Source organism: Fringilla coelebs (assembly GCF_963513975.1).
Source record: "Fringilla coelebs genome assembly, chromosome: 1".
NCBI lineage: Eukaryota > Metazoa > Chordata > Aves > Passeriformes > Fringillidae > Fringilla > Fringilla coelebs.
Window position 1 is genome coordinate 67,825,261 of NC_140028.1, and position 25,146 is coordinate 67,850,406.

The window sequence follows — 25,146 nt, forward strand, 5'->3', positions numbered from 1 at the left end:
GGCTGGAGTACTGAAAGCCTGGAGAACCAGAGATACATTTTCACTTTCCTCACTCAAGATTAGGAATTAGACTCAAACTGTGGAACTAGGCGTAAAAGATCAGCTTTTTATGATCATGCTCAGATGGCTTATTGCTAGCTGTGTGGATGTCCACATGATGGCATTGCAGGTACATGGAGGATATGAGGAAAAATACTTCATGATTCCCCTTCCCATCCATTTCCCACCCAAGCTCCCTTGATTGGCTTCATCAACAAAACCAGAACCAGCTCAGTCAGTGCTTTATAAAGCTTTATTGCAAGATGTGTTTACATAACGCTGTAGAGGTGAGCTTTTTAACTACTTATATCAAGAGCTTTTGGACACTGGTCTGTGGTCAGTTTTCCATATTGACCCTGCATGGCACAGAAAAAAAAAAAACAGGGTGTGATTGGATCTTTCCAGACAGTTAAGTGGGAAGAGTGGGGGGAAAAGAGGCAGATAAAAATAAAATCCCCCCCAGTTTACACTAAACGTGACACAGCTTCTCAAGGATCAATACAAATGGTAGGTGAGTTTCGTGTGTAATAAAATCTTTAAAGAGTAATTAAAGTTCTTTATGAAATAGAACAGAAACAAAAATGCATTTTCATGGACAATTAAATTTAACATAGAATGAATTCACCTAAAATGAGAAAACAACAAACAAAACCAAAAACTCAACCAAAAAGACCTGTAGATAATATCTCTGACCATGCATGGCTTGTTTTTAAATTACAATTCACAGAATAACACTGCTGGAGAGCCTATTTTACACTATGCTACACAGAACATGGAAAAACATGAGTAGTGACATTTACACAATTTTACAGTATTTCTCCTTTGCCTAAGAAACACGTCCTCTTCTACTTTACATTTTTTTACAATTCCCAGCTCACAAAAAAAAGGACACTATATGCGCAAAGACAGTCTTTAAAAAGGAGAAATGTATCCAATGCTACAAATAAACCTTTTCTTTCACAGAAGCCTCTGTATTATATAGTGATTAAACAAAATATATCTCTATCTGCCACTCAATGTGAAATGGGACTAATTAGAATTTTTTTTTTTTTGGCATAAACATCAAACTATACATCTCTGAAACTCCTTGCTATGTAACTATTAAACTGCTTGCCAAAAACTTCCTGGGGTTCACATCTTTTGCATCTAAAATGCCAATTGAGCTAGTTGCTGCCCCAGTTGAAGCAAAGGAAGGTGGGCCTTACATGCTGTTCAAATGTTTGTGAATGGCTTTCAATGGTTGCCTAAACCAAGCATTTTCTCATTCAAAACCACTTCAGTTTATTTTCTTTCAGAGCTTGTAAGTACCTGGCAGTTTTTCCTCCAGAGGAACATCAACATTCGTATCCCTTCCAGCTTAAACAAGTGTTTCTTGCATCCTGCTGCTGCAAGCACAGAGCCACCATCCGACTGTGTCCCAGGGTCAGGCTGCCCACCAGCGCACACTGAGCCTGCCTTGAAGGTCATGGGAGGATTGGAACATGTGCAGTGAGCTAGAGGAGTGAAAAGGAGAGAGGAATATGCTCCTGCTTCTGCCTAACACCAGGTCCCTGTGCATCCTTTGGATAGAGGCAGGCAGAGTGTGCGCCTGCCCACAAGCTGCAGTGGAAGGAGGAAGGATGAAGGATGTGAAACTGGTGGGCTGGCACCTTGTTCTCATCTCATCCCTGGGAAATGAAAGCATTGCAATAACCACAGCTGCACAGCGAACCTGAACACAGACTACTGCCCTCAGCCACACATCTTGGACAGCTACCTGCCGTGGTTACATCCCCAGGGAGGCTGCTGCAGGGCAGGTGCCTGACAGAAGGAACCATTGCTGCACCTGCTGTGCCCCTGGGGTTGGGGTGGTTGTTGAAGTCCTCAAATGTAACTTCTCAATAGCTTTCAGTGTTGGCCAGGGTACATTTAGAGCACGGCACACCAGGGATTTAAGGTGCTGTCCTGTAGAACCTTATAGGAGGCCCTTGCTGTTCACTCACATCATGACTGACTCAAAATTTCTGTTAAATTGGGACAATAACTCATATCTTTATATTGACATGAGAGTATCTATTGTGTTAAAGCCAAATTCTTGTCTGTCTACAAAATGGATGTGTTATTTTTCTGACAGAATCAGCCACTGCAAAGATTCCTTAAAAAAGGGTGTCAAAAGAGAAAAAGAAATGTCTTTTTAAAACCATGTTTGAAGCTACTTCCAGTATTTGAGGGAGAAAGAAAGGCCCTCATTAAACCACCTTTTTTTTGTTGATTTTGGATTATGGACAAGAAGCTATCAAACAGAAAGGTCATACATAGCAGCCAAGGGGCTATAAAACATCTGGAATCCATGAATCTGGTGCCTGGCCTGACTGAAAAGTGAAGAGTGATGAATTTAACTTTTGTGAGGGATCTTTTGCTCTCGAGTGTGGCACACAAGCATTCCCTGGGGGTTTCTTCACTGCAACTGCTACTGAGCCATGCCTCCAACTGGAGTGAGATATAGCATGCAGTCTGCTTTTAAACATCAAGTGAGATGAAAGAAAATTAGGATAGCTTCCCTTTGGAGGTTATTTCATGTGCTAAAGCTTACTTCAGCATCCAAATCAGGAAGGCATTAAGGTGGCAGTCAGGCAGACACAGCGCTCTGGGCACTGCATTTGCAGCTGACTGTGTCTATCAGAAAGGGAAGAGAGGTAGTTATTATGGCTGCAAGTGTTTAAAAACAGCCTTCATGGATCTCTGAGTGAGAAATGGGAACATGTGTTACTACACTGTGTATCCAAGATTTTTATATTTGTCAGAAACCAATCCGTATCTCCCACAAAATTTAAAACCAGTGTTCCATCCTTATGGTGGGCTCTTCCAATGATGGAAGGCCAGGCAGCAGCTCAAAACCTGAAGGTTATAATCTCACTAGACAGAGGGAGGCATACAGATATAATGAATTCCTCCACTTCATCTGGAATCCACTAGCTAGATGAAGGGGCACAAATGTTAGTCCCCCAGTCAGGACATGCTGGCACTCTGGAGGAAATACTGCTCCCCTTACAGATTAGTCGGTCTTTTTTATCAGGAACCAAAATGGAAATCTCTGCTGTAGTTACTGTGCTACACTGTCTATGTCTGGTGATCCTGTTGCAATAAACAGTGAGGACAGTGGAATTTATCTGACTGTATCCTAGTGCATAAACAAGACCAAGTTATTCCTCAGAAAAGCTGCTATCAGTTTTACAGACAGAGAGCACAAACAGAAAAACAAATGCCATGGAAGAGCAGAAAAGGAAGAATCTGCTTCACATGTAAGATACATCCAGAGAATCTGAAAGAAATCACCTTTTTTTTCCACAGAACCTATCCCAACTTATATTATTCCTCATATTTATTGTTCTCCTTGATACAGAGCATATAAAGTTTTGCACAATTTTTGCACAATTTGGAAAATACATCTGCCCAACTATTAGTAATTCACCAGCTATGGTATGTCTCAGAGACAGATGCTGTACTATGCCTAAATGAAACACAAATTTGTTCCCTGTTAGAAAGTGGCCACCAACAGCCAAGTGGTCACCAATTTTGCACATTCAGCACATTTTAATTAAAATATTAATTTTTAAGGACTTCTTTGATTTTCTCCCTCCAATCAAATATAGGGTCTCTGACAGCATAAATGCACTTTGTTGCATTTTTGGTTTTTTTATCACTTAGTAAGTAGGACAGTTCAACATGACCATTTACATTCAGGGTGTCTTCCTCTTGTTTCAGACTTCAAACACCTCCACAAACCCCCATTACCTTCAGTTCTTTGTTCTAAGCATCCTTAAGCAAGATTTTAAAAGTCCATAGTGGTGAGCAGCACATAAAGATCCACTTTAGAATCCAGATACTCACAGGTCTTGCCTATTTTACAGTGAAATTAGTTATATGCCACTTCTGTTTCCTAACCAGCTTCTTCCTTTCCATAGCCTTCAAATACACAACATATTGTATTGATTACCCCACTACTGCCTCCTGTCTACTTGTAAAATCAGCTTTTTAACAAATTGAGGGGAAAATCACATCAAACTCAATGTTGTTCTTAAGAACCATTGCTCATTAGTGACTTTTTATTCCATGGGAGATTCAAGGCATTGGCAGATAAAGAATGAAATGTTACAATCAAGAGGGTGGACAGCATAGGTAGGATGTTCAGCCCAGGTCTCCCTGCAGTGTTGCCAGCTACCTGGCTCTGCCATGGCTTGGATGCTGTGCTCAATGCAATGTGATGGATGACCATGCTTTCAGAGGTTTATTTTTGTTCGACTCTCTTGAACAATCTCCACTGATTATCCTGTCCTTAAAGGGAGCAGAGTAGAATAACCTGAAGTACCTGACCTAGCCTGGGTGCCAGAAGCAACATTGCTATGGCACTAGGACCCCAGCATAGACTATTATTTAACTCTATTTTCCAAGTGTGTTTTGCAGTCAAAATGGAACCCTGTTACCATGACTAAACTACTGCAGTTCCCTCAGTTAACCAGCTTGAAGAAAGTCTTAGTTGTTCCTGCTGTGCAGACATACCCTTAATCTTAGAGGCTAAGGCAATGGAAAGAGACAATCTTGTGCATCCTTGAGGATCTTTTGGACATATACAGACTTTGGCTTAAAAAGTTCCCTTTGTGTTATTGTTGTTTGCAGTTCTCTTTAAATACTTCAGCACTGGCTGGGGTGACTGTTCATCTTCACTGCTGTACATGTCCTCCCCTTAAAGGCAGATGAGTTGACTAAAGGTTCTTCAAACATGCTGAGGGCAGTTATAAAATTCAGTTATAAAACTGTGACATAAGGGCAAATATATTGGAGTTGTTTACTGTGGTACCCACTCCACTGGTATCAAGGGTAATCACAAAAATCCAGTAAAGAACAGCAAAAACACAGCAGGCTTTTTAGCAGGGCTATTTCATATTCAGATCCATTAAATTGAAATAAAATCACCACCACATTATCTTGCAGCAGAGAAAAGCAGCATGAAGGGCACAGGCAAGTGAACAAAACTTGATCTTAGCATCCAAATGCATTTATCGAGTACGTAAAATTGTTGATGATCTCTCTGAAACTGTACAAATGCAGAGTACAACCACAGCTCAACAAGAGGGGGAATTGTGTTCTCTCCTCTGTGTGCATGCTGCTATGTACAGTATGGGTGTGCATTAACACACATGAATTCAGGATCCTAAACGCTCCACTTGTATTGCAGGCCATGGCCTGCCCCACAGGGTGAATCACACTGAACAACACTGAGTTCCTGCAAAAGAGACATTCTTTTCCTCCTGTCCAGGTGGAACAGTAAGGCCCCACAGTGAAAATCATGGTCCAGCTGGCTTCAGCAAAAGCATGATTTCACACCATGACCGCATATGTACAGATACATGCACACATGTCCACACATTCATTCTGTACATATACAAAGGTACACATACATTTTTACATTCTTTGGAGGCAAAATAATAAAATACCCAACAAACCACAGGGTTGCACAGACTGTGCATCTTTGCTTAATGAATCTGCTTGAGGGAAATTTGGGTTGCTGTAACAGGAGTTATTTTGCCTCTTTAAGGACTGTTCCTTGCATTGACAAAACGCCATACATTTACGGTGACTAAAACAGGGCACAAGGAAAGCCAATGTAAAGACAGCTCACATAATGACAGATAACTCAGAGAGCCCCCTCCTACCCCCATCAACACACCATGAGAAGAAGAAGCCATGTGCTTTCACTTAGGAACACTCAAATGCTTCCTCAGTTACCGTCCGGATGTCACGCTGAGCTGTGGCACACCCTTCTTCTGCCCTGGACGTGGGGTTTTGCTTTTTGTTGCTTATTAAAATTGAACTAACAGAGGAAGGGACGTTGGGAGCAGCAGAGGAGGCTGGCAGTCCAATGCCACGCTGAAGGGCTGTCAGCCTGTGTGCTTCAGATGATCGGCTCTTCTGGTGGCCACCTCTGGGATGTCAAACCTGCATCTCAGAAGTGCTGATGAGGCCCAGTGCTTTGGCTTCTTCTGGTGTTAGCCCGCTCTTTAGTGTCCTTCTCACTGCACAGTCGTGAATTCCAAAAGCAGACAAAACCAAAAAAACCCAAACAAAACAAAACAAAGCAAAAAACAACAAAGAAAATGCAAACAATTAGAATCAGTAATTACACAAGACTTTCAGCTGTAAAATCCCCTCTTAACATGCAAGCTCAATCAAATCAAAAGTTGCTATCTATTTAGGGCCTCAAGCTCAGAAACACTGAGCAATGCCCTATGACAAACTCATGGGAGCATCAACAGCAACTCCAAACAGGCAAAAATACATTTGTCATTTGACATTTAGTCAACAAAAAGTTTTAAGGAAAAATATCCCAGATTTTTAAGAATTTTGTTTCTCTGAATTTTTTCTCTGAATTGGGTTTTCACTCCATAGCAAGTATCATCTGCCTTATTATTTTATAATTTCATAAGAATTTTTAAAAGAGCTTTGGGATCTTTATAGGGATCTATTGAATGTATCACTATTAAATCCTTTGAGAATCTTTTAATTTGTAAAACTCTCTCCCTCCCCAAAGTTAAAAGATTATAAAATTGAGTACTTTATAGTTGATTAAAATCATTAAACCTACTGTTTTCATACATGCTCCCCTTTCTTTTGTAATGTTCCCCCATCCTAGTGCCATTTATGCCCTCTTTGCTATTGGTAGTCGGCAGCATTTTAGCTGAATTTAAATGATAAATCTAAGCCAAACTCTTGTTTGTTAATTTTCCATAGAGTGTTCTGAACATTAGCCCTGAAAAGAGTCTCAAAATTTGTGATTGCCTTTTTTATTCAGAAACAAGTGACTGTGTGACTGCACACATTGAGCATCAGCGTCCTTCTAGTTTTACTGGTGCTTTGATTTTCAGGTGGATGGGCTTTAATTCAAGACATAAGTGGGGTGTTCAGACTTTAATGTTCCTCAAGTACAAAATGCACATTGAGAAGTTCAAGCTTCATGCAAAGCATAAACAGTGACTTAATATTGAACAGAATATATTTGGAGCCTAGAAACAATGAACTCTAGAGGAAACTAATCTTAGAGAAACCAATTGCAAAGAGTGGTCAAGGAGTTCTTGCATCATTTAGCACAATTAAGATCTCTCATTTAGTGAGATATTCAGTCCATGTAACTGAAACTGGGTGGTCACACTCAAGGGTTGAATAGGAGCGAGAGAAGGGAATGGATTGGCATAGAAAACAAGGGGATAAGATAAAGGAAGAATATGGCATATCTGAACATTTGATACCATGCAGGTTGAATGATTGGGGTCTATTTCTGATTATCAAACCACTTTCATCAGATACTGATGTTAATCAAATGAGCTGGGAATGCCACATTTCTAGTTTCTCCATTATCAAACCCTGACTTGAAAACTTTTTCCAAAGCTCACTCCTTTCTCACAGATTGTTTGTATTATTAAACACCACCAGGGGCTGCATGACAGCCTTTTAGGATACCCAGTTTTTCCTACAGTACTGATCAGCAACATCTCCCAAGTTTACCAACACTTAGCTTAAAGCACTGCAAGGTTAAATAAAACTGCCAAAATTAAGTTTAAGAAAGACCAAAAAAGTACTACCAGGAGAGAAATAAACTTCAGAAAATGCTTTGATCTCCTTGGTAAAGAATAGCCAACAGGACTTTTGAGTCAGTTTTTATCACTGGCACTCTTTCTGGCTTCTCAGATTTGATATTCAAAAGGTCCACGGTGACAAGTGATAATTTCTAGACATATATTCTGTGGAATACCTTAGGATCTTAAGGTCTCAGTGAATCACCCAATGCTTATTTCTATATCAAAATTAACTGTATGAGGAGTGGAGTGGAAGAATAAATCCAAGAAAGCTGCAGTAGCAACATTTCTGTCATATTAAACCCAAGGATTTCCCTGTGTATTTCACCTGCTTATCTGCCTACACTGCCTATCCCCTGAATGCTTTTTTTCTTTACCCTCTGTAATATCAACAGTCAAACATGCACAGTAACTTGTTTGGCCACCAGACAATAGTGTCATGCTAAAAAATATAGGGGACCAAACTTTCCTAGGGTGGCTGTCTAGATGACATTTCATCTTCCCATTGATGCAAAAGTTAACTGGAAAACCAAATGTGGAATGAATGTCCACATTTTAGACTCTTCTGTGGAAGTGTCAAACCAAAAGCATTCAGGACTGCTCTCACACATATCCCCAACTCTCTCAGACCACAGTCACTCACTCAGTCAGTCACTCACTCCCATTTTCAAACTGAGCAAATACTGTAAAACAAAGCTATTTTTTTCTTGTCAGACAGGAAGAGAACAAATTGTTATTCCTGTTTGTAAACATTTCACAGGAACTGATGTACTATGCTAACACTGTTTAGGTATTGGACTAAGCTACATTCTGCTCTTATTTATGATAAGATAAATCTGGAACAACCTTCTTTAGTTCAGTACAATTGCTACTGCGCAAATAATTGAGCTGAGACTCTATCTAACAACTGAAAGGAGAATGAGGGCCTCTAAATTCTACCAAACAGAACACAGTTGCTAAATTTCTCCATCAGCCTGAGTAAGAGAATTAGTAGTTTACTAGGAAAAGCCAAATGGTCTGCAATAATATATAGGTTTCTTTGAAGTAAACTACAGGAGTTTATATTCAGAAACCATAATTAGGAGTTAAAATACCATGGTAGAAACCATCTTCATGAAAAAGCAAGTACTCTTTATTTTAAACAAGATAAATCTCTGAATCTCCAGATGCCTACCTATCAAACATACTAAAGTATTAGACTGACATCCTTTTGTATTAACCCTTTGATGACTGAAGGAAAGAAATCCTGTATGTAGCAGGTGGTAAAGACGAGTGCCCTTTTCTGGGTTTGCTGTATGATCCACACAAGAAGCCTGGAGATCAACCCCACACTTGTATTTTTTGTGCCACTGCAAAACAAGTAGGAATGGCAATACTCAATGAATTTCTGGGACATACGCAGCTGTAATTAAACAAAACAATCCTAGGTTCTAACTTAGCTCTCCTTTATTACAGAGAATGATAACTTGGGTTTAAAATATTACAGGAATTTAAGGTATTAAGCAGGAAATTTCCAGCAGGAAAAAAAGAAAAAAAAAAAAAGAGGAAAAAAAAAAAGACCTCCAAACAATGCAGAACTTTGGTGGTCATAATGAGATTGTCAAGATAATAATAAAAAGTAAAGATGTGAAGAATATTTTCAGTGACAGAATGATTCCCATAAAAACTGATGGCTGCTGACTTGTACAAACTAAGCATGTGGGGCCAAATACTGCAATATACTGTGGCAACTGGCAAGATTTAAGCTGTCCACCATCAATAAGCAACTGGAAGGATAACAGCTGACAGAACCATGGTCCAGACTCCAATGAGGAAATTCTTAACCCTATAATGTAACAGGCCAGTATGACACAAACGAAGCCACCTGGTGTTTGAAGTATTATGTACTTAGTTTAAAGTAGTTTAATAAAGGGTCTCTTGGTAGAAAAGTTGTATCTACTATGCAGAAATTACAGTACATTTTCTCATCTGAGGATAGAGTGGATGGGTGCAGCACACATAGTAACACCAGTTCCAGCCCCACTATCCTCTGCACTGATTTGTTGAATATAAAGGCTTGTGGGTGATGAAACCGGGAGAAGGCCGACTTATCTACACCAGCAAAACTGCTGAGGGAGGTGGGTGAACCTTGTCTTGACACTCTGTTACACAGATGTCCTCAGTCATTTGTCTGTTTCCTCATAAGGCTTGGGAGGGTTCCTCTACCTTAGGTCAGGAACATATTCTGTCATCAAAACTGAATGCGGGGAGATATTTTCCTTCCGTGTTTTATAGACAAGACAAAATTACATTTCTCAACCTAGGTCTTCACTCTCCCTGCTTCACTGAACTTTGTCATGTTTCTAACTGGACTAGACATAATATCTTGGCTTGTAAAACTCTTGGCCTGCTGCAGATCACATTAAACTGAGTTATGGAATGCATTTTGGAGGCAGTGACAATAAAAATAAGACTTTCAAATGACCTTTTAGGTTCTTTGAGCAATTTTTAAAACATTTGCTAAAGAAACATAACACAGAGAGAAAATAACTTTTACTCTTGTCACAAGCAAAGCCTGCTGAGATCCCATAACCAGGAAACTAAATGTTGTTTTTCTGGGGTTAGAGGGTATGATATTCTTTATTAATCATGAAATCTAGAATTCTATTTGATATTCTGGCAGAATGCAGTGTGCTTAGGATGAACTCAATTAATTTGACTCTGCCTGTTGGGTCAAAATCTACAGGGATACATAGCCTTTGCATTATGCTGGAAAAGTTTTTAAAAAGAGTAATTACTGAAGCATAGCTTCTCTTTCTTCTCTCTTAGTCAGAGAACATAATTATCTAGGGTTTGGTTGTTTCTTTAAAGAGCAAATATATAGCACTTCTAATTTCCTCTCTCCATACTTTTTTTATTTTTTTAAGATTCAACAAAGAGTAATGATCAATCTAGCTGGTGCCATTTATTCTTGCATTTTCAATGGCTTCTGGCATGTGTCTACATTTGTGTGAGTCACTTGTAATGCAAAATAGATGTGACCATTTTCCTGCTAAGGCAGTCACAGAATGAGTGCCATTCCTGCTACAAAGATGTGGCAGCTCCAGCATCTCTTTTCATTTAATTTATCTTAGGGGTTTTTTTTCTGTTACCTATCCACATCTAGCTTGCATTCTTAAGTCTATGTTTTCATATATTTACATTCAACATATTGTCTTGGACTTTATTGCAGTGAGTCCAAGCAACGGCAGTTTGCAACTCAAAAGTTCAATCCATACAGCCTTGCTCATATTTTCTTTTTTTAATCCTTGTCATATTTTTATGCCACTGTCCATAAAAGTTATGTTTAATTATGCATATATAATTGCTTAACACGAGTAAGCCTAAATGCTTAATAGAAATGCTGTAACATTTTGGGTAGTGATTTTCTTACAGAGATTTGTAGGTGAATTTTTGTATATCACACACTTCTCTGAAGAAGTACAGACAACTAAAATGGGGTCTTTGTCTGGGTCAGCCACATAGAAAGCTCTCAGAAACAACACATTATTATGCATTATTATTCTGCAGCTTTGCTTTGAGTTCTGTCAGTACTTCATAGAGGGCACAAGTCTCTCCTAACAAGAAATCTAGCAGTGGGAAAGGACAAACTGGAACTTTATAAGGAAAGCTAAATTTGCTTTTTTCATCTCCAGGTGGCTTATATTATGGGGAACAAAAAGTAACATTGCTTTAGAGAACCTGGGCTGCATATGAAGAGCATATGTGCTTTCAAAGTTATATTTAACATGTAGTTGAAACTGTTAAAGTTTCCAACTTTATATGTTCCACAGATCATCATTTACGCAGTCTCAACAGTAGGGCAGAAAAGAAGATTTAACTCCTTCCTTGAAAGCCTTCTGTGACAAAACCCCTTTAATTTACATGACTTTCACTATGAAGAGTTACTACTAAAAGCAATCCTGATGCCACCTCTTTCATAATTTCTCCCACTTAAATTCACCACTCAGAAGTGATTCCACTACTAATAGGTAAAGCATCAAGAGTATAAAGCTCACCAGCAACCAAGGCTGCATGACAGAGTATATAGTGAGTCACGACGGAGTCGCTATACGCTGTTTTCAAGACCAGACTATGCATTAAATATGCACAGGTTGGAAAAAATTAGGAGATAGGATAATCTACTGTAAAGTAAATAATCTACTGTGAGTGTTATGACTTGCAGCCTTTACCTTTGATTTGGAATTTTAAAATGACCCACTAAGGGTATTTATCAGGTTCTGAACACAGAGATGTCTCTTGGAGAGTGACTTAGCAGAGGAGTGTGACCAAGCTTGAGCACCTGGACTCTGTGGAATGCAAATTAATTTTTCCCATTAGGAATCCAAGCTGGGGAATAAAACAGTAAAAGGAATCCTCTCTATGAGCCCATCAGGTGAAAAATAACTGTGATCAAAACAATCTTGTGAATTCACTAATCAGATGGTGTTTTTCTGCCTAGAGAAAGCCATACACACACACACACACACATATATATGTATGTATGTGTGTGTGTATATATATATGTGTATATATATGTGTGTATATATATATATATATATATGTATATGTATATGTCTTGGCTACAGTGCTGGGGCAAGATAAATGCAAAATAGCTTTTTGTGAAACATTTTTGTTCTTCTTCTAAGAGAGACTTCCCTCCAAACACTTCTGACAGACACTCGTGCCCGCGCAAATCCCTGCCTTCCCAGCTCCTCCTGCTAATCTCCTTGGCGGCAGCAGAGGGCTCCCTTTGGCAGCTGTGGCAGCGCCCTGCTCTGGAAAGCCACGCAGGAGATGGTGTTTGCTGCACTTCTTTAGAAAGGCAGCATGAAAGCTGCCCTGTACCTCTCTGCCTTCTTTCGTTCTCACATGAGGTGCTTTCCAGAAGAACTCAGTGATTTTGTCAGCCAGCAACTCAGTGCCGCTGAGTTCTTACTAGGATGCTGAAAGACACGATCTTTCAGGATGGAAGGAAGATGAAAATAAGGAATAAATTACTGTCAGGAAAAAATTTGCAACTTACTTTAATACTGAGAGAAAGAGAACAAAATACATATCCTATCATCTCTGGAATAATGGTGTGCAAATCAACTATCCCCATTTTTTTTAGATACTTAAATCCTACTTTTGGGAATGAATCCTACTTTTAGATACTTAAATCCTACTTTTGGGAATGAATCCTGTGACAAGAATTCAAAAGCCTTTACCTGTAAAAGATATCAATTCAAATGAAATCAGAGGACAATACAGATGAATTCACTGAAGCAGTAAATGACAAACTGGGAAAAGTGAAAACAATTTGTATGTCCTGTAACATGCAAACAAATGGAGTAAAGTTATTTCTTCTTCCTACAGAACTACAGTTGTAAAAGTAGCAAAACTGTGTAGCATAATGGTATTTATATAGAAAATGTCAATGCCAATATGATGTGATCAGGGAACAGGAACAGCTTTTTTTTTCTACATATAATACTAATAGCAGCTGCTCTTTATCAGCTGCTCATCTCCTGCAGTTTCCCCTGCATTACCTTCAGCTTGTTCTCTTCCAAAATTAAGGAAGTGCCACTTGGCTAAGAAGAGGTGGCCAGAGAGATTCCAGCACTTGTAAGTCCTTGTTTAGAAGAAGCCCATGGGAAGTTTCATTTGGTTCTCCTAATGTTGGAGACACAGCACAAGGATGGTCTGCCTATGCTCTCAGATCCTGGGGGGACACTGGCTGCACCTGGACCGGCACTTAGTCCCATGAGGTGACAGCTACTCTAAACCCACCAGGGACCACCCATCAGAGCAGCAGTTTTCTCCTAGTTCCTGCACCACACCCCCTGTGCTTGGGTTGTCATGTACATGTGCATGTGAATGTGTAGTGTTCATATCTCTCTTCTCCCTGTGATGTGAAATGAACAGGGATAAAAGACATGTAGTTTTTGTAAGCATGGCATAATTCTGACTTCCCACATCAATGCAATGACTTCTCACCCCTTTTTCAGGTGATGTGTTACAACAATATTGCCCAGTTTTAAGCAAATCCTACAATCCACAAAATCTCTAATAGTGGTACAGGAGTCTAACATAAAGTTAAGGAATGCACATATTGGTGCAGGCTAGGATAATTTGTTATGCGACCTCTATTAAAAAAAAAAAAAGCTGTTTCAATCAGAAAATTTGAGCCTAGGAGCCCCAGAAGAAATAATTTCTATCAGAATAATATTCATTTTAGAAATGACTCACATATTCCTCTAAAATAGTGAGTGGAAAATGAATTTAAGCCTCTTTAACAAGCCATTTTTAAAATAGATATTTAAAGCAGCCTTTCAAAAAATTGTACAGGATGATTGCAAGTTCCCTCTACAGTGCTAGGATCAGGCAAAAACTCTTGAACAAACCCTGAGGTATGAGAGATATGGCTTGAAACTCATGGAGACTGCCAACAAAATGTATAGGTACTATACATTTGAACATGCAATAAGTAGAATGTCTACCCCTACCTGTCAAAATCACGTATCTTAAGAGAAAGATATTGAAAAACTCCATAATACACATTGTAAAGCAGAAATTGAACACTTATAAATAAATGTGTGCCAACTCAGAAATGGTATTGACATCAACAATCACAATTATTTATGCCATCAGTTACAAGGGACAAAACTGAAAACATGGAACCAGCTATTCAGCCTCAAGATTTAAATAAATTTATAGCTATCAAAACTCATGGCAAGTCCTATGGGTTACACAAGTAATGGCTAATGGTTATGCAGCAGAATGGCAGGTATGGTGGTACTTGGGCAAAAGTTGGGCTTGATAACTTGGAGGTCTCTTCCAACCTGAATGATTCTGTGCTTCTATAATACTGCCTCTCCTGTTTGTTCTCCTGCAGCTGTTGATGTTAGCCTCTGGCATAGATGAGATAGGGGACTACAGAGACCTCTCCCTAATCAGATACTTCAATTTCTAGAGCTTACTGTGCTCAACTGCATTTATTATTAATTCATGAAGTGCAATTAATAATTTAAATTCATTGGTTTTGTTTTTATTTATTGTAGATCATGGAGTTCTATTCTCCAACTTCTGCAAAGATCTTGCCATCTTTAGGATGGAAGAATGTATTACTTAAAAGGCATCCAAGACTCAAGCTATCTTGGCATCGAATGGAGATAACCTTCCAGCTGCCAGAGCTCAAAGTGCTTTATCTCACATTCTATTTTTATTCAATAATTACATTTTTTTAAAACCATGTGCTGGCCTTTTGAAGGCTCAGTACTTTGTGAAGGGACAAACAGACTTTGATACTGAATACCATCAGTCATACATTTACTTTTTCTAAATGCAAAGAATGGCTACTAAATAAGCATCACTAACTAGATTACTCTGCCTCATACTCTAACTGCTGATAGGATCCAGCTACTCAAATCCTAAATAAGTAATTGCAAATTCAAAGTGATGTTGTTTGCCTTTAAAGCATTTTATATAGTCTTTCTTCTTGCAAGGTTTTCATTTTTTTTAAAGTATAATTTCCATTAACTCCTGCTTTTAGTCAGGCTATAAATACCAGAAGAACAGTCTCCCTCCTGGTATTTTGGCACTTCTGTACATTCTCTAAGCCAGAAAAAGTAAGTGAAGAGACATGAAACTGAAAAATAATGAAAATAACAAAGAAAATATGAAGAAAAAGTTAAATAATGCACCCTACGAATGCTCAACAAAAAATAAATGCACTATTTGGATTCAAACAATGTCCCATGTAGTTCTTTGTTTGCTTATAGCATGCTTATTCCAAAGCAGCACTGCATGTGGTACTAAAACTTGTCTAAAGCTGGTCTCCATGCCTGGTTCTTTGGCACAGCTCTCTCCCACATTTTAGCACCTGATGACACCAGGCTGATTCCTATTTTACTTTTGCAGTATGAAATACCTGACCTAGGATGTTCTGTAGTTAAATTTATTCCACCAGCCCTGAGTTTACTTGTCTAGGATTCAGATAAGCTTGACTCAATTCCTATCTCCACCACCTACTCAAGTGGTGCCTCAGACCCATTTCTGCATCATATTTTGTAAGTATTTGTTACTCCCTGCAAGCCATTACACAAATAAATCATAAATCCTTATGAGATGCTTCCATACCTCAAAGGTCTGTCGTTATTAGGCTAGCATATGATTTCAAGGCCTGATAAAAGAACAAGGCATTATCACATCTCTCTCTTTTTCAAATATCACAAATCAGTTTGATCGTGTTATCTCGCATAAATATTAAATTAAATTGTGATTCAATTATTATGCATTCCAAACCCTCTTTTCTAACTCAAATCTAAAGCAGATTTTAAATTTTAATAAAATCTAAGAGTAATAGGAGTGTGTGCACACAGACAGAGACACTCTGAGATAAAATAATGTGTGGGAAAACAAACCTCTCACTCTGTGCCGTCCCCTTGCAGTGTCTCCAGCAGCATCTGATAAAACCATCACTGTGCTACTCATGATCAAATACCAATCACACCCAGGCCCTGCCTTATAGTTCATCCTCCAGGGTGAGGTGAATGTCTAGATCCAAACAGTGCTGCACAGTCAAGCCATTTTTAAAGAGCTTTTTCCTTATAAACAAATAGCCCTGTTTGGCAATTTATTTCTAAGTGTTTCTCTCTGTTTATTTCACAAGTGTTTCTCTCAATTTCTAAGCATGCACAAGTGTTGCCCAGCATAGGTTAGAATTAGTGCAAATATCTTCCGTATGCTTATTCATGTTTAATAAACTGGAGTGATTTTTCCTAATGCTGACTCATAGGAATTGTATCATTCTCCTGAGACAGATCCATCCAGTTCAATGAGACCAACACAGGGATGGCACCATAGCAAGAGCCTAATCCTGAGAAGGCTGATTTTCCCTTAAGGGATCTGTATTTAATTAGACAGCATGGACAAGAAAGAAACCCAGTAGTATCTTCCTATTTGCTATTATGGAGTTTTGGGGAGGCTCTTTAATTAAATGTATGTAAGTAAAACATTGTATCTTATAGATGATACTGCTAGTCTTTATGAAATTTGGAATATCAAGTAGAGTGATTCCTAAAATTTTCTTATCCCAACTTTTCCTTGCACTCATTGTTTGTTATGGCACCATTTTTGAAGGCTTTCCTAAACTTACCAGAGAACCAAACAATCCTAATTATATTATCTTTATTTCATTGCTAAGTTGAATATGTCCATGTTATGTTATGGGAAACCTTCTCACTGAAAGCTCCCCTCAGACTGCAAGACCAGAAACAATAGATTTTCAACTTAATTTTTATGCTTTTAAAACATGCTGAACTGACATCTTTGGTGGTGGCTGAAGCCTATTTTTTTACACACAGAATATGAGGAAAAAAAAACCCCACAGCAGAATCTTCCCATGGCAACTTCCTTTGAAGCTGACTTTGAACGATTACCTTGAGGGGGTGACAGAGCATTTCAGTTTCTGTGGCTCATTCAATCCTGTGTCTTTCTGATGAACAAATAAAACCACAATGTTATTTTCTCAGATATAATGCCACTCCAGTGTATCTGGTAGGCAGGTCACTGAACATCTGCCATAAGGCAGTGACTTCCAGTTGATTACTGTACTTCTAAATGACAAATTTTATCCCAAAAATCTTCCACCGTGTAAAGGTCTAGCACAGAATCTCTCCAGATCATCACAGGAACTCAGTTGTTACGCACTTATCATTTACCTTAGATTTCTGTAATTCACTTCAGCTCCCACTGAACAAATTCCTTCCTACTATTCATACCTTGATTTAGCAGTGACCCTTTCTATCTTCAACCAACAGATACAGACATTTCCATCTATCTTTTGTTGGATGACTCCCTGCCTTATTCCTCTTCCAATTTTATAGTTCTGATGATTACCCTGAGCTTTCAAACTCTTCTACATCATTATGCCCTAACTGAGTTCTCTCCATACCAGATACAGTCACACTGGTCAACAACCACAAAAGGTAAAATGCTTCAAATGAACATATCAAGATGTCTCATTTTCCCATTGCAACCATTTAATATGAACTTAACATAACATTTTCCATAAACCTATTTCTGCTTTCCCCTAGTTATAAAGGACTTGATTAATTAGTTTGGGGTTTTCTTTTCTTTTTTTTACTTCACATTTCACTGCCTTTTTTATGAGAAAAAATCCCTTGCCCATGAGAACCTTCTGCTGGAACCACAGCAAACATTTATAGTGCAACTGCATATAAATATTTTGGGTTTCTGATTTTGCTAAAAACCACGTGTCTCAGTTCATCCTCACTAAAATCTTTGCTGAATGCTAAGTAAGCCTGACAAGTTTTCCAGTTGTGCACTGAAAGCAATGAGACATATGCAACATGATGCACAGGGAAAATAATTCCTTTCAAGTGAGTTTCTCTTTGATGTTCCTGAAAAGATTGAATACCAAGCTCATGGCAAAAGTCAAAAGACGTGTGTGGGAGTCTGAAGATTGAAGGTGATGAATCAAACTTATCAGATAATAGGGTCTCTTTGCTCTACAGGTAATAAATATTGTAGTGTCTGCTAATCTGAATCATTGAGATATGTCTAAAAATCTGCTTTCTTATATGTTTATGTGTTTCTAACTGGAATATCTTCTGCTCATTTAACTCACATCATGCATTAGCAATGGCTGATCTCTCTTCATTTCCTGGAGATGTTATATTATCAGTCCAGCTGAGTGTATTTTAAAGATAAACTACTTAATTAATTCATCATCCAAGTATATTGACTATCTATCAGAGTGAAACAGTTCAGTTAGGATATTCTCCTTCCACACTTCTGCACATGTCAGCTAAAAGGGACATTAAACTACTGAACTTTATGTTTGTTTTGAAACTGTCTTTTAATCCACTTAAGAGTCTCATCCAGATCTTGAAGAACAAACAAGCACAAGAGCTAGATTCTATCATGATTAATTACAATGGAAATCAGTCCCAGCCTAAACATTTACTGACTGTTTAATCCCCGTTAATGCTTTTACTGAGTATAAAAGACAGTTCAATTGAAAAATAATATTGTATTTTTATTATCATTATCCTGTTTTTTTGCTTCTGCAGCAAGTGCTTCCTAGGGAAAAAAGGTATCTGGCAAGAACTAGGAATAAGAGGTTTTGGTATATGTGTGTATGAAGACGGTGTTGCCAACAGAGGAGATACTTAAATATGGGATAAACCACAGAAATAGGGATAAAGCATGGAAATAGGCAAACGTACAGGAGATTTTTTTGATTTGCACAAGCCAACTGCAGCAGTCAGCACGTGCAGAATGCCAGAACTGTGTGGGGAAGTGGGTAGCAGCAGGTGATGCCAGAAAAAGGTAAGGCACAGTGTATGACAGAAAGTAAGACAGACAATCCAGTGTCAGCTCATTTTCTTTGTTTAGAGACTGGCTCTCTAACCAGAGTGTCCACTTTGCCTCTGCTCTTGCCACATGCATAAGATCCTTTTTTAGCATGTTGGGGAAAGTGAATATGCTTTCAGCACATGCTAATTTATAGCAAATACCAAATGGTTTTGATCACCCATTATGTTAGAACAACTCCACAAGAAAGAAAATCTGTGTCATTTTTCACTCACTGTTGTTGTCTCCTCTTTGTCCTAACTTCCCAGAAATGCTAAAAAAATGGATGGAAAGGTAGTCAAAAAGCCACATATGGTTAATGACTTTAAACACTAAAATCTTACGTTCTTTGGGTAGTTATCCTTCTCATAGTATTTGCACTAGTTTCTGCACATTAGGAAAAAAACAAACAAACAAACCCAGAAAGTTCATCACCTCTTAAACACTGGATTTACTAAACCATGAAACCAAACTCATCAAACTTGGGTGTCGCAGCTCATTCCCAAGGCCACACTACACCATTGAAAGACCACCTTATAAATGTGCTACCTTTTCTTCCCAGTGGAAGTTAAACTCCTCTATAACCACTTTGCAGCCAAGCAGCAGTAGACATTTTGTTTTCAGGGCTGCGGAAAGATAGCATACAGCACGAGAGAGAAAGATTTTAAAAGGCGAAATATCTCAAACTAATTTTTGCTTTATGAATAAGTTCAGCTACAGACACAACTATTAATCTTTATGCCAGTTCACAGTAGGTTACAGCATTTTAAGCAGTCTCCATCTGAGGTCCTGACCTGAACTCTCTAGTTATGCATAAGCACTGCCATAAATCACCATAAACCATTCTTCTTATTCTGCTAAGGACATTTCAAGTTCTGTAGAAGACAGAGTCACCCACTGCATACAACACTGATTAAACAATAGTAAAAGGAACATAAGCCAATCATCAGCACACACTCAAGCCACTCCCAATGCACCTCTGCCTACCAAAGGCCTGGTTCCTACACCGATATACATAAATATGTGCACGTTCCCTTACTTGGAGCAATTTATATTTATACTCACATGACTTCCTATTTGCTCGTGACCGTTTCCTCTCTCTAGGCACCGCTCGCTGGCTTGGCACTTGGGTGGCGGACTTGACGATGCGATCCATGATCTCATCTGCGGCATCATCCGTCGCGTTCGGTGAGTCGTCGTTGCCAGCGTTCCACGAACCGATACGGCCTGGAAAAGTCCAGCAAGTGAATTTAGGGAAAAGAGGAGAGGAAGTCTCTTGCATCACTTTGGTTTAGCAATTGTTTTTTTTGGGAAATTACAGCAGGCAGCTCAGTCATCCTGACTTCAATTTAACCAAAAAAGAAGCAGCTGCCTAATGGAGAATATTTCTAAATAATAGCTTAGACTCCTTGCTGCACCAGGAGGGAGCCAAGAACTCAAACACGATTATAAAATATATTTATTTATATACACACTTTATATTCCTTTAAGCCGTGGTGTCTTGCTCTTGAGCAACAACTGGCAAATGCCTGCTAGAGGCTGCCAACAAGCCAAGGATGGATAGTGTTGTGTGACCATGTTTCTCACTGCTCCTATTACAAAGACAGTAGAAGACATGGCATATCTTAGAGATTGATGTGAATCTGAAACACAGGTCCCTTTGTACTGAAAGAAAGAAAGATGTAACAATTTCTGAGCATCTGTATCACAACCTAGTGCAAAGGAGACAAGAAAAGGGCATAACATGTGGTTTGACATGTATTGTCCCCTTCACAATGAAGAATTCACCTTCTTATCACAGAGCTGGCATGACTGTGTGTGCTCTGCTGCGAGTGGAAAGCTGAAAAGCTGAAAGCAATTTTGGTTAAAACCACGAACAAACAAGTGAGCCATATTTCCAAATCCAAGGCCCTGGCACTCCTTACCCCACAGAGCACTGTGTAATACATCTTTGGGTTCCTCCACAACTGGCTACTGTTCCGTGTGCACTTTGTTTTTAAATTATTTGAAGGCTAGTGTGCAGTGTGAACATTGACAATGAGCTTTGCAGAAGTGGATGTGGTACAATTGCAAGCAGCTAAGAAATCACCAATCAGGCCATTTTATACCACATCTGTGAAGTCCATGAACAGCTTTAATTAGGACTTTACTCAGCTGGCTGGTCTCCTTGCTTTTACAGGAGCAGTTCTACTATAACAGACAAGCTCTTGTCGGGTTCACCCATCTTCTGCCTCTGCTGTTTTTCTGGGGAACACAAGCTGACTCTCACAATCAAGACACTCCCCTCATCAGCATTCAGTGGATTACTTCAGCTGTTCAGCTTGTTGCAGTCCAGCTTGAATTATTTAATCTTTGTACTTTAGTTAGCTGACTGGCTTCTTACACTGGGGCTGTGAAACTTCTGAATTAGCCAGGAACATGGTTTTAAGCCTTAGTAAGCTACACATACACAGACTTAGAGTTGAATGCTGTGGATGTGCTATCAGTTGTATCAAAAAAAAAAGGTATCAAGAAAGTGTAAGATATTCAGATATGAAGGAGAAGAAATGCCAGGTAAGAAAATGAAGACTTGAATTTTGGTGCATCATCTTTACTCCAAAACCATCCATGTATTGCAAGTATGGGAGTGACAAAGGGAACACAAAAGCAAGTACCCATTACCTTTGCAGTTTAGCAGGGAGGTGGTTAAAAGACACATCACCTTTTTCCTACACATTTTCTCCCCAGTCATTCATAAAATGCTGCAAGGTCTTTTCACTTGAATTTGAATTGCTGCTTTCTACTTGCTTCTATTGAAAATAAAGAGAAAACCACATCCTAGATTCTCCAGATGGCCCATTTTGCTTTCATGATGAGAACAAGAATTGGTGTGCTAGTGGGCAGTCACCATCAATGCAAGGTGTTTTGACACGTCCGGAAAATTCTTCTTCATCCCCTTGCTTTAAATCACTTCTATCATGAAAATGCCCCTGGGATGTTCTCCTTCCCCTTCCACCTTTCCAGCTGTGAGTGCTACGCAAGGGGCACACGACCCACGTTTGGGCCACTGTGCAGCTGCCCCAGCACAAGAACCGTGGCCAAGAGGAGATGCTGGCGCTCACCTCGGCTGGCGCGGCTCCGAGTGCGGACGCCGAGGGCCATGGTGCTGTCCCCCCCCACGGAGCAGGTCTTCAGCACAGCCTTCATGTTCTCGTGCTCGGCAGCATCCTCGGCGTACTGCAGGCCCTGGGGCTGGCCCTGGCAGGGCGGGGAGCTGCTGGAGAACTTGCCGGACTGCGGGAGGAAAAGGATTTGTTGTGTCAACCGAGAACAGCATGGACAATAGGCCAGGGGATCGACTGCAAATTGCAAGGAAAAAAGTGTCCTCCCAGGCTTGGTTTGAAGTAGAGCTATTCCCAAAAGAGTCCAGCAACAGCTGCTCCTCTCCAGAGCATTCACTCTGACCAGAAATAAACCTGAAGCAGGGTGACAGCAGGGAGCAGACACAGTCAGAGGAAGAACAGATGCATTAGCTCGAGCTTTGTAATTTTGACCTTATGTCTGATAGTAAAAGGTACAAAGCAAGGACTTGCTTTGAAACCTTGGATCCAGACTGGGCCTGATCTGGGGTCAGGCATAATGCTGAGAGGAACAGCATGAGACCCAAAATAAAAAAGAAATTGCTTTTTTTTCTGTACAATCAACTTTCACTAGCAAGGCAAAATGGGGACAGTGGTCTAGGAAAAGACACCTTTCCCTCTTGCCTCTCTGCCTTACTGCTCAGAAAACTCTCAATCTGCTCTAAAACACAATTATCTACAAGTAACTTTAATACACATTACCACTAATGCTAACAAGTCCCTGGTCCCAAAACACCCAGACAAATTATTTATGGCTGAAACACAAAAATTGCAGTCAGAAGTCAGAAGAACAAACAAAACCTTACAAGAGATAGAGGAGTCTGCCTTCTGCTTCCTTGTCACCACGACTACATGAACATCAGCAGCTACACTAGCTGGGCACACACAGTGTGGGTGTGCAGCAGCCCCACCAGTGACCAAAACAACCACCTAGGAATGGGTGGGAGCAGCAGAAGTGGGTGCTTCCTACAGAGAAGGACTTGCATTGCTGGGCTGCTCTCCCTTCCCAGACTCTGCCTCCAAAGGGCTTGGATGCTGGTATTCACCACTGTGCTCTGATCTACAGAAAGGTCAAAGCACATTGGAAATGCAGCCCTGACTGCAGGAAATACCGACCCTGTTGACAGCAAACAGGCATCAACAGATAATAATAAACCTCGGTACTCTCACTCATATCAGCCCAGCATCAGACACAGAAGTATGTTTTGTTATTCCTTTTAATCTTTCTTACTCTAATTCAGCACAGATGAAAGGACAAGTGCTGCATTCTCTTCTTCCTTTGCATAATAAACAACATTAATTATTCACTTGATGATATCAAGCCAGTCAGTTAAAGGGATGCAAACCTGCAAAGCCCTTCTGTCAGAGAATGGTAAATTGAAAAACTGGGCCCTACTTTCAGAGCTTTGATCAAGTCCCCATCTCAAGACTGCAAACTGAAAAAGTTTAATCTGGAAACCAATGATGAGATGATTCTATTTTAACATAGTGACTTTTTTGGGGTAAAATAGCAAGTTAACTGAGTAGCAAAACAATAATCCCTACAAGGCACTGAGCTAAATATATCAGTAAAAGACCTATTTTGATAGCTAGAAGTTTGTTTTCTTGTTAAATGATTAGCTTACAACATTTTGATGTGAAAAGTATGCAAGTGCTAGAGTTTCACATGTGAAATTAAGAGACAGAAAAATATTAGAGAAAAACTCCTATGAAAGGACATGCCATTTTTGCATTCAGACTACTCTCTTATACAATGTGAGTTGTTCAGTAATCAATACAATTTCCAAAAAATTCCAAAGGGTAAAGCCTCCACATAACTGTTAGCTCCTGTTCACACAGATTAGTTACACACTGGCATAAACAGGCAAATTAATGTAACTTTCATTCCATGTCCTAAGCTACACAGCACAAACCATCACTGGGGGCAAAGCTCTAGAGCCAAAAGTTTTATTTCATTTCCTTAATTTTCAGATGTTGCCATAAATTGCTGTTCAAACCCCAGCCTGGTGAGAAAATGACCACCACTATGAAACAGCATTAAGCCACATTGTTTATGTTCAGCAAATTGAAGAAAGCTTTAATGCTGAACAAAAAATGCATTACAAAAAAGATGCTTCTCAGATCAATAAACTTTTATTATGAATATAGCAGGACCATCACCTTCAGGAGCCCTTTATGATAGATACATGAACTACTCCATGGCTCACCCCTACGATGAATGAAGTGTCTCATTCTCTATTTATACAGCAAGGAAAACAGTTAAGATTTGCTTAACATCTCTATTTATTGATGCTTTTGAAAACTTTATAAAATAATACCATGTGGGGTAACACAGCTTAAGGAGTACGAAATTATCCTGGTAATCCATAGCCCAAGGTAACTTATGATATCCATAACATTTAGATCACTGATGTTTTGGGTAATGGGGATACTTTGCAGTACATTACAGACAGTAAGGAAAAGAAATGAGGAAACTTAAAATTATTAAGGCCTCAGATAAGGATATCCTTATCCAAGAGGACAGGAATGCATATGGTTAAAGCTGACTGTAAAAATGCATTCTTATGATTGAGACAAAAAGGTATGAGAAGTATCTCGTGTTTCATAGTTCCAGTTGAACAGATGGAGTTGAGCAGTCCATACTGAGTTAGAAATTAGATGTCACAGCACACAGGAGACATGAGATGACATGCTTTTTCAGAGAACCATACCTCAACATCCTCTTCTTCATCAGTCTGCCACTGGAAACAAAGGACAAGGTGGAGAAGGACAAACAGCAAGATTTAGGAAAGACAGCAGCGTCAAACCATGACAGAGTAAGAGGTAACCATGGTACTGTTTATGCAATAGGAGGACATAAAAATAGAAGACATTTAAGGAATTAATTTTCATGCTTTAGACAATCAGCTTGCTCTCTTTTTTTTTTCCCCTAAAGCTGATTGTATGTAGAGCAGACTGTCCCTGCCAGTAGGGTATGTAAAAATTTCCTGATTTCCTTA

General features: G+C 39.3%; 1 protein-coding gene across 4 annotated transcripts in view; it reads right to left on the reverse strand.

The window, feature by feature from the left end:
* Nucleotides 1-273: 273 nt before the first annotated feature.
* The window catches only part of FHOD3 (formin homology 2 domain containing 3), a 372,140-nt gene continuing 347,267 nt past the window's right edge, over nt 274-25,146 (reverse strand). For 2 of the 4 annotated variants that reach the window (XM_084215775.1, XM_084215778.1), the window contains 6 exons: nt 24,859-24,888; nt 22,130-22,301; nt 20,094-20,255; nt 19,578-19,654; nt 19,265-19,302; nt 274-6,092 (listed from right to left, as the gene is read on the reverse strand). In XM_084215775.1, the coding sequence (XP_084071901.1) occupies nt 6,023-6,092; nt 19,265-19,302; nt 19,578-19,654; nt 20,094-20,255; nt 22,130-22,301; nt 24,859-24,888 (549 nt within the window). In that variant the 3' untranslated portion in view covers nt 274-6,022. The remainder of the gene's footprint in view (nt 6,093-19,264; nt 19,303-19,577; nt 19,655-20,093; nt 20,256-22,129; nt 22,302-24,858; nt 24,889-25,146) is intronic. The other 2 variants (XM_084215777.1, XM_084215776.1) reach the window with 2 other exon arrangements.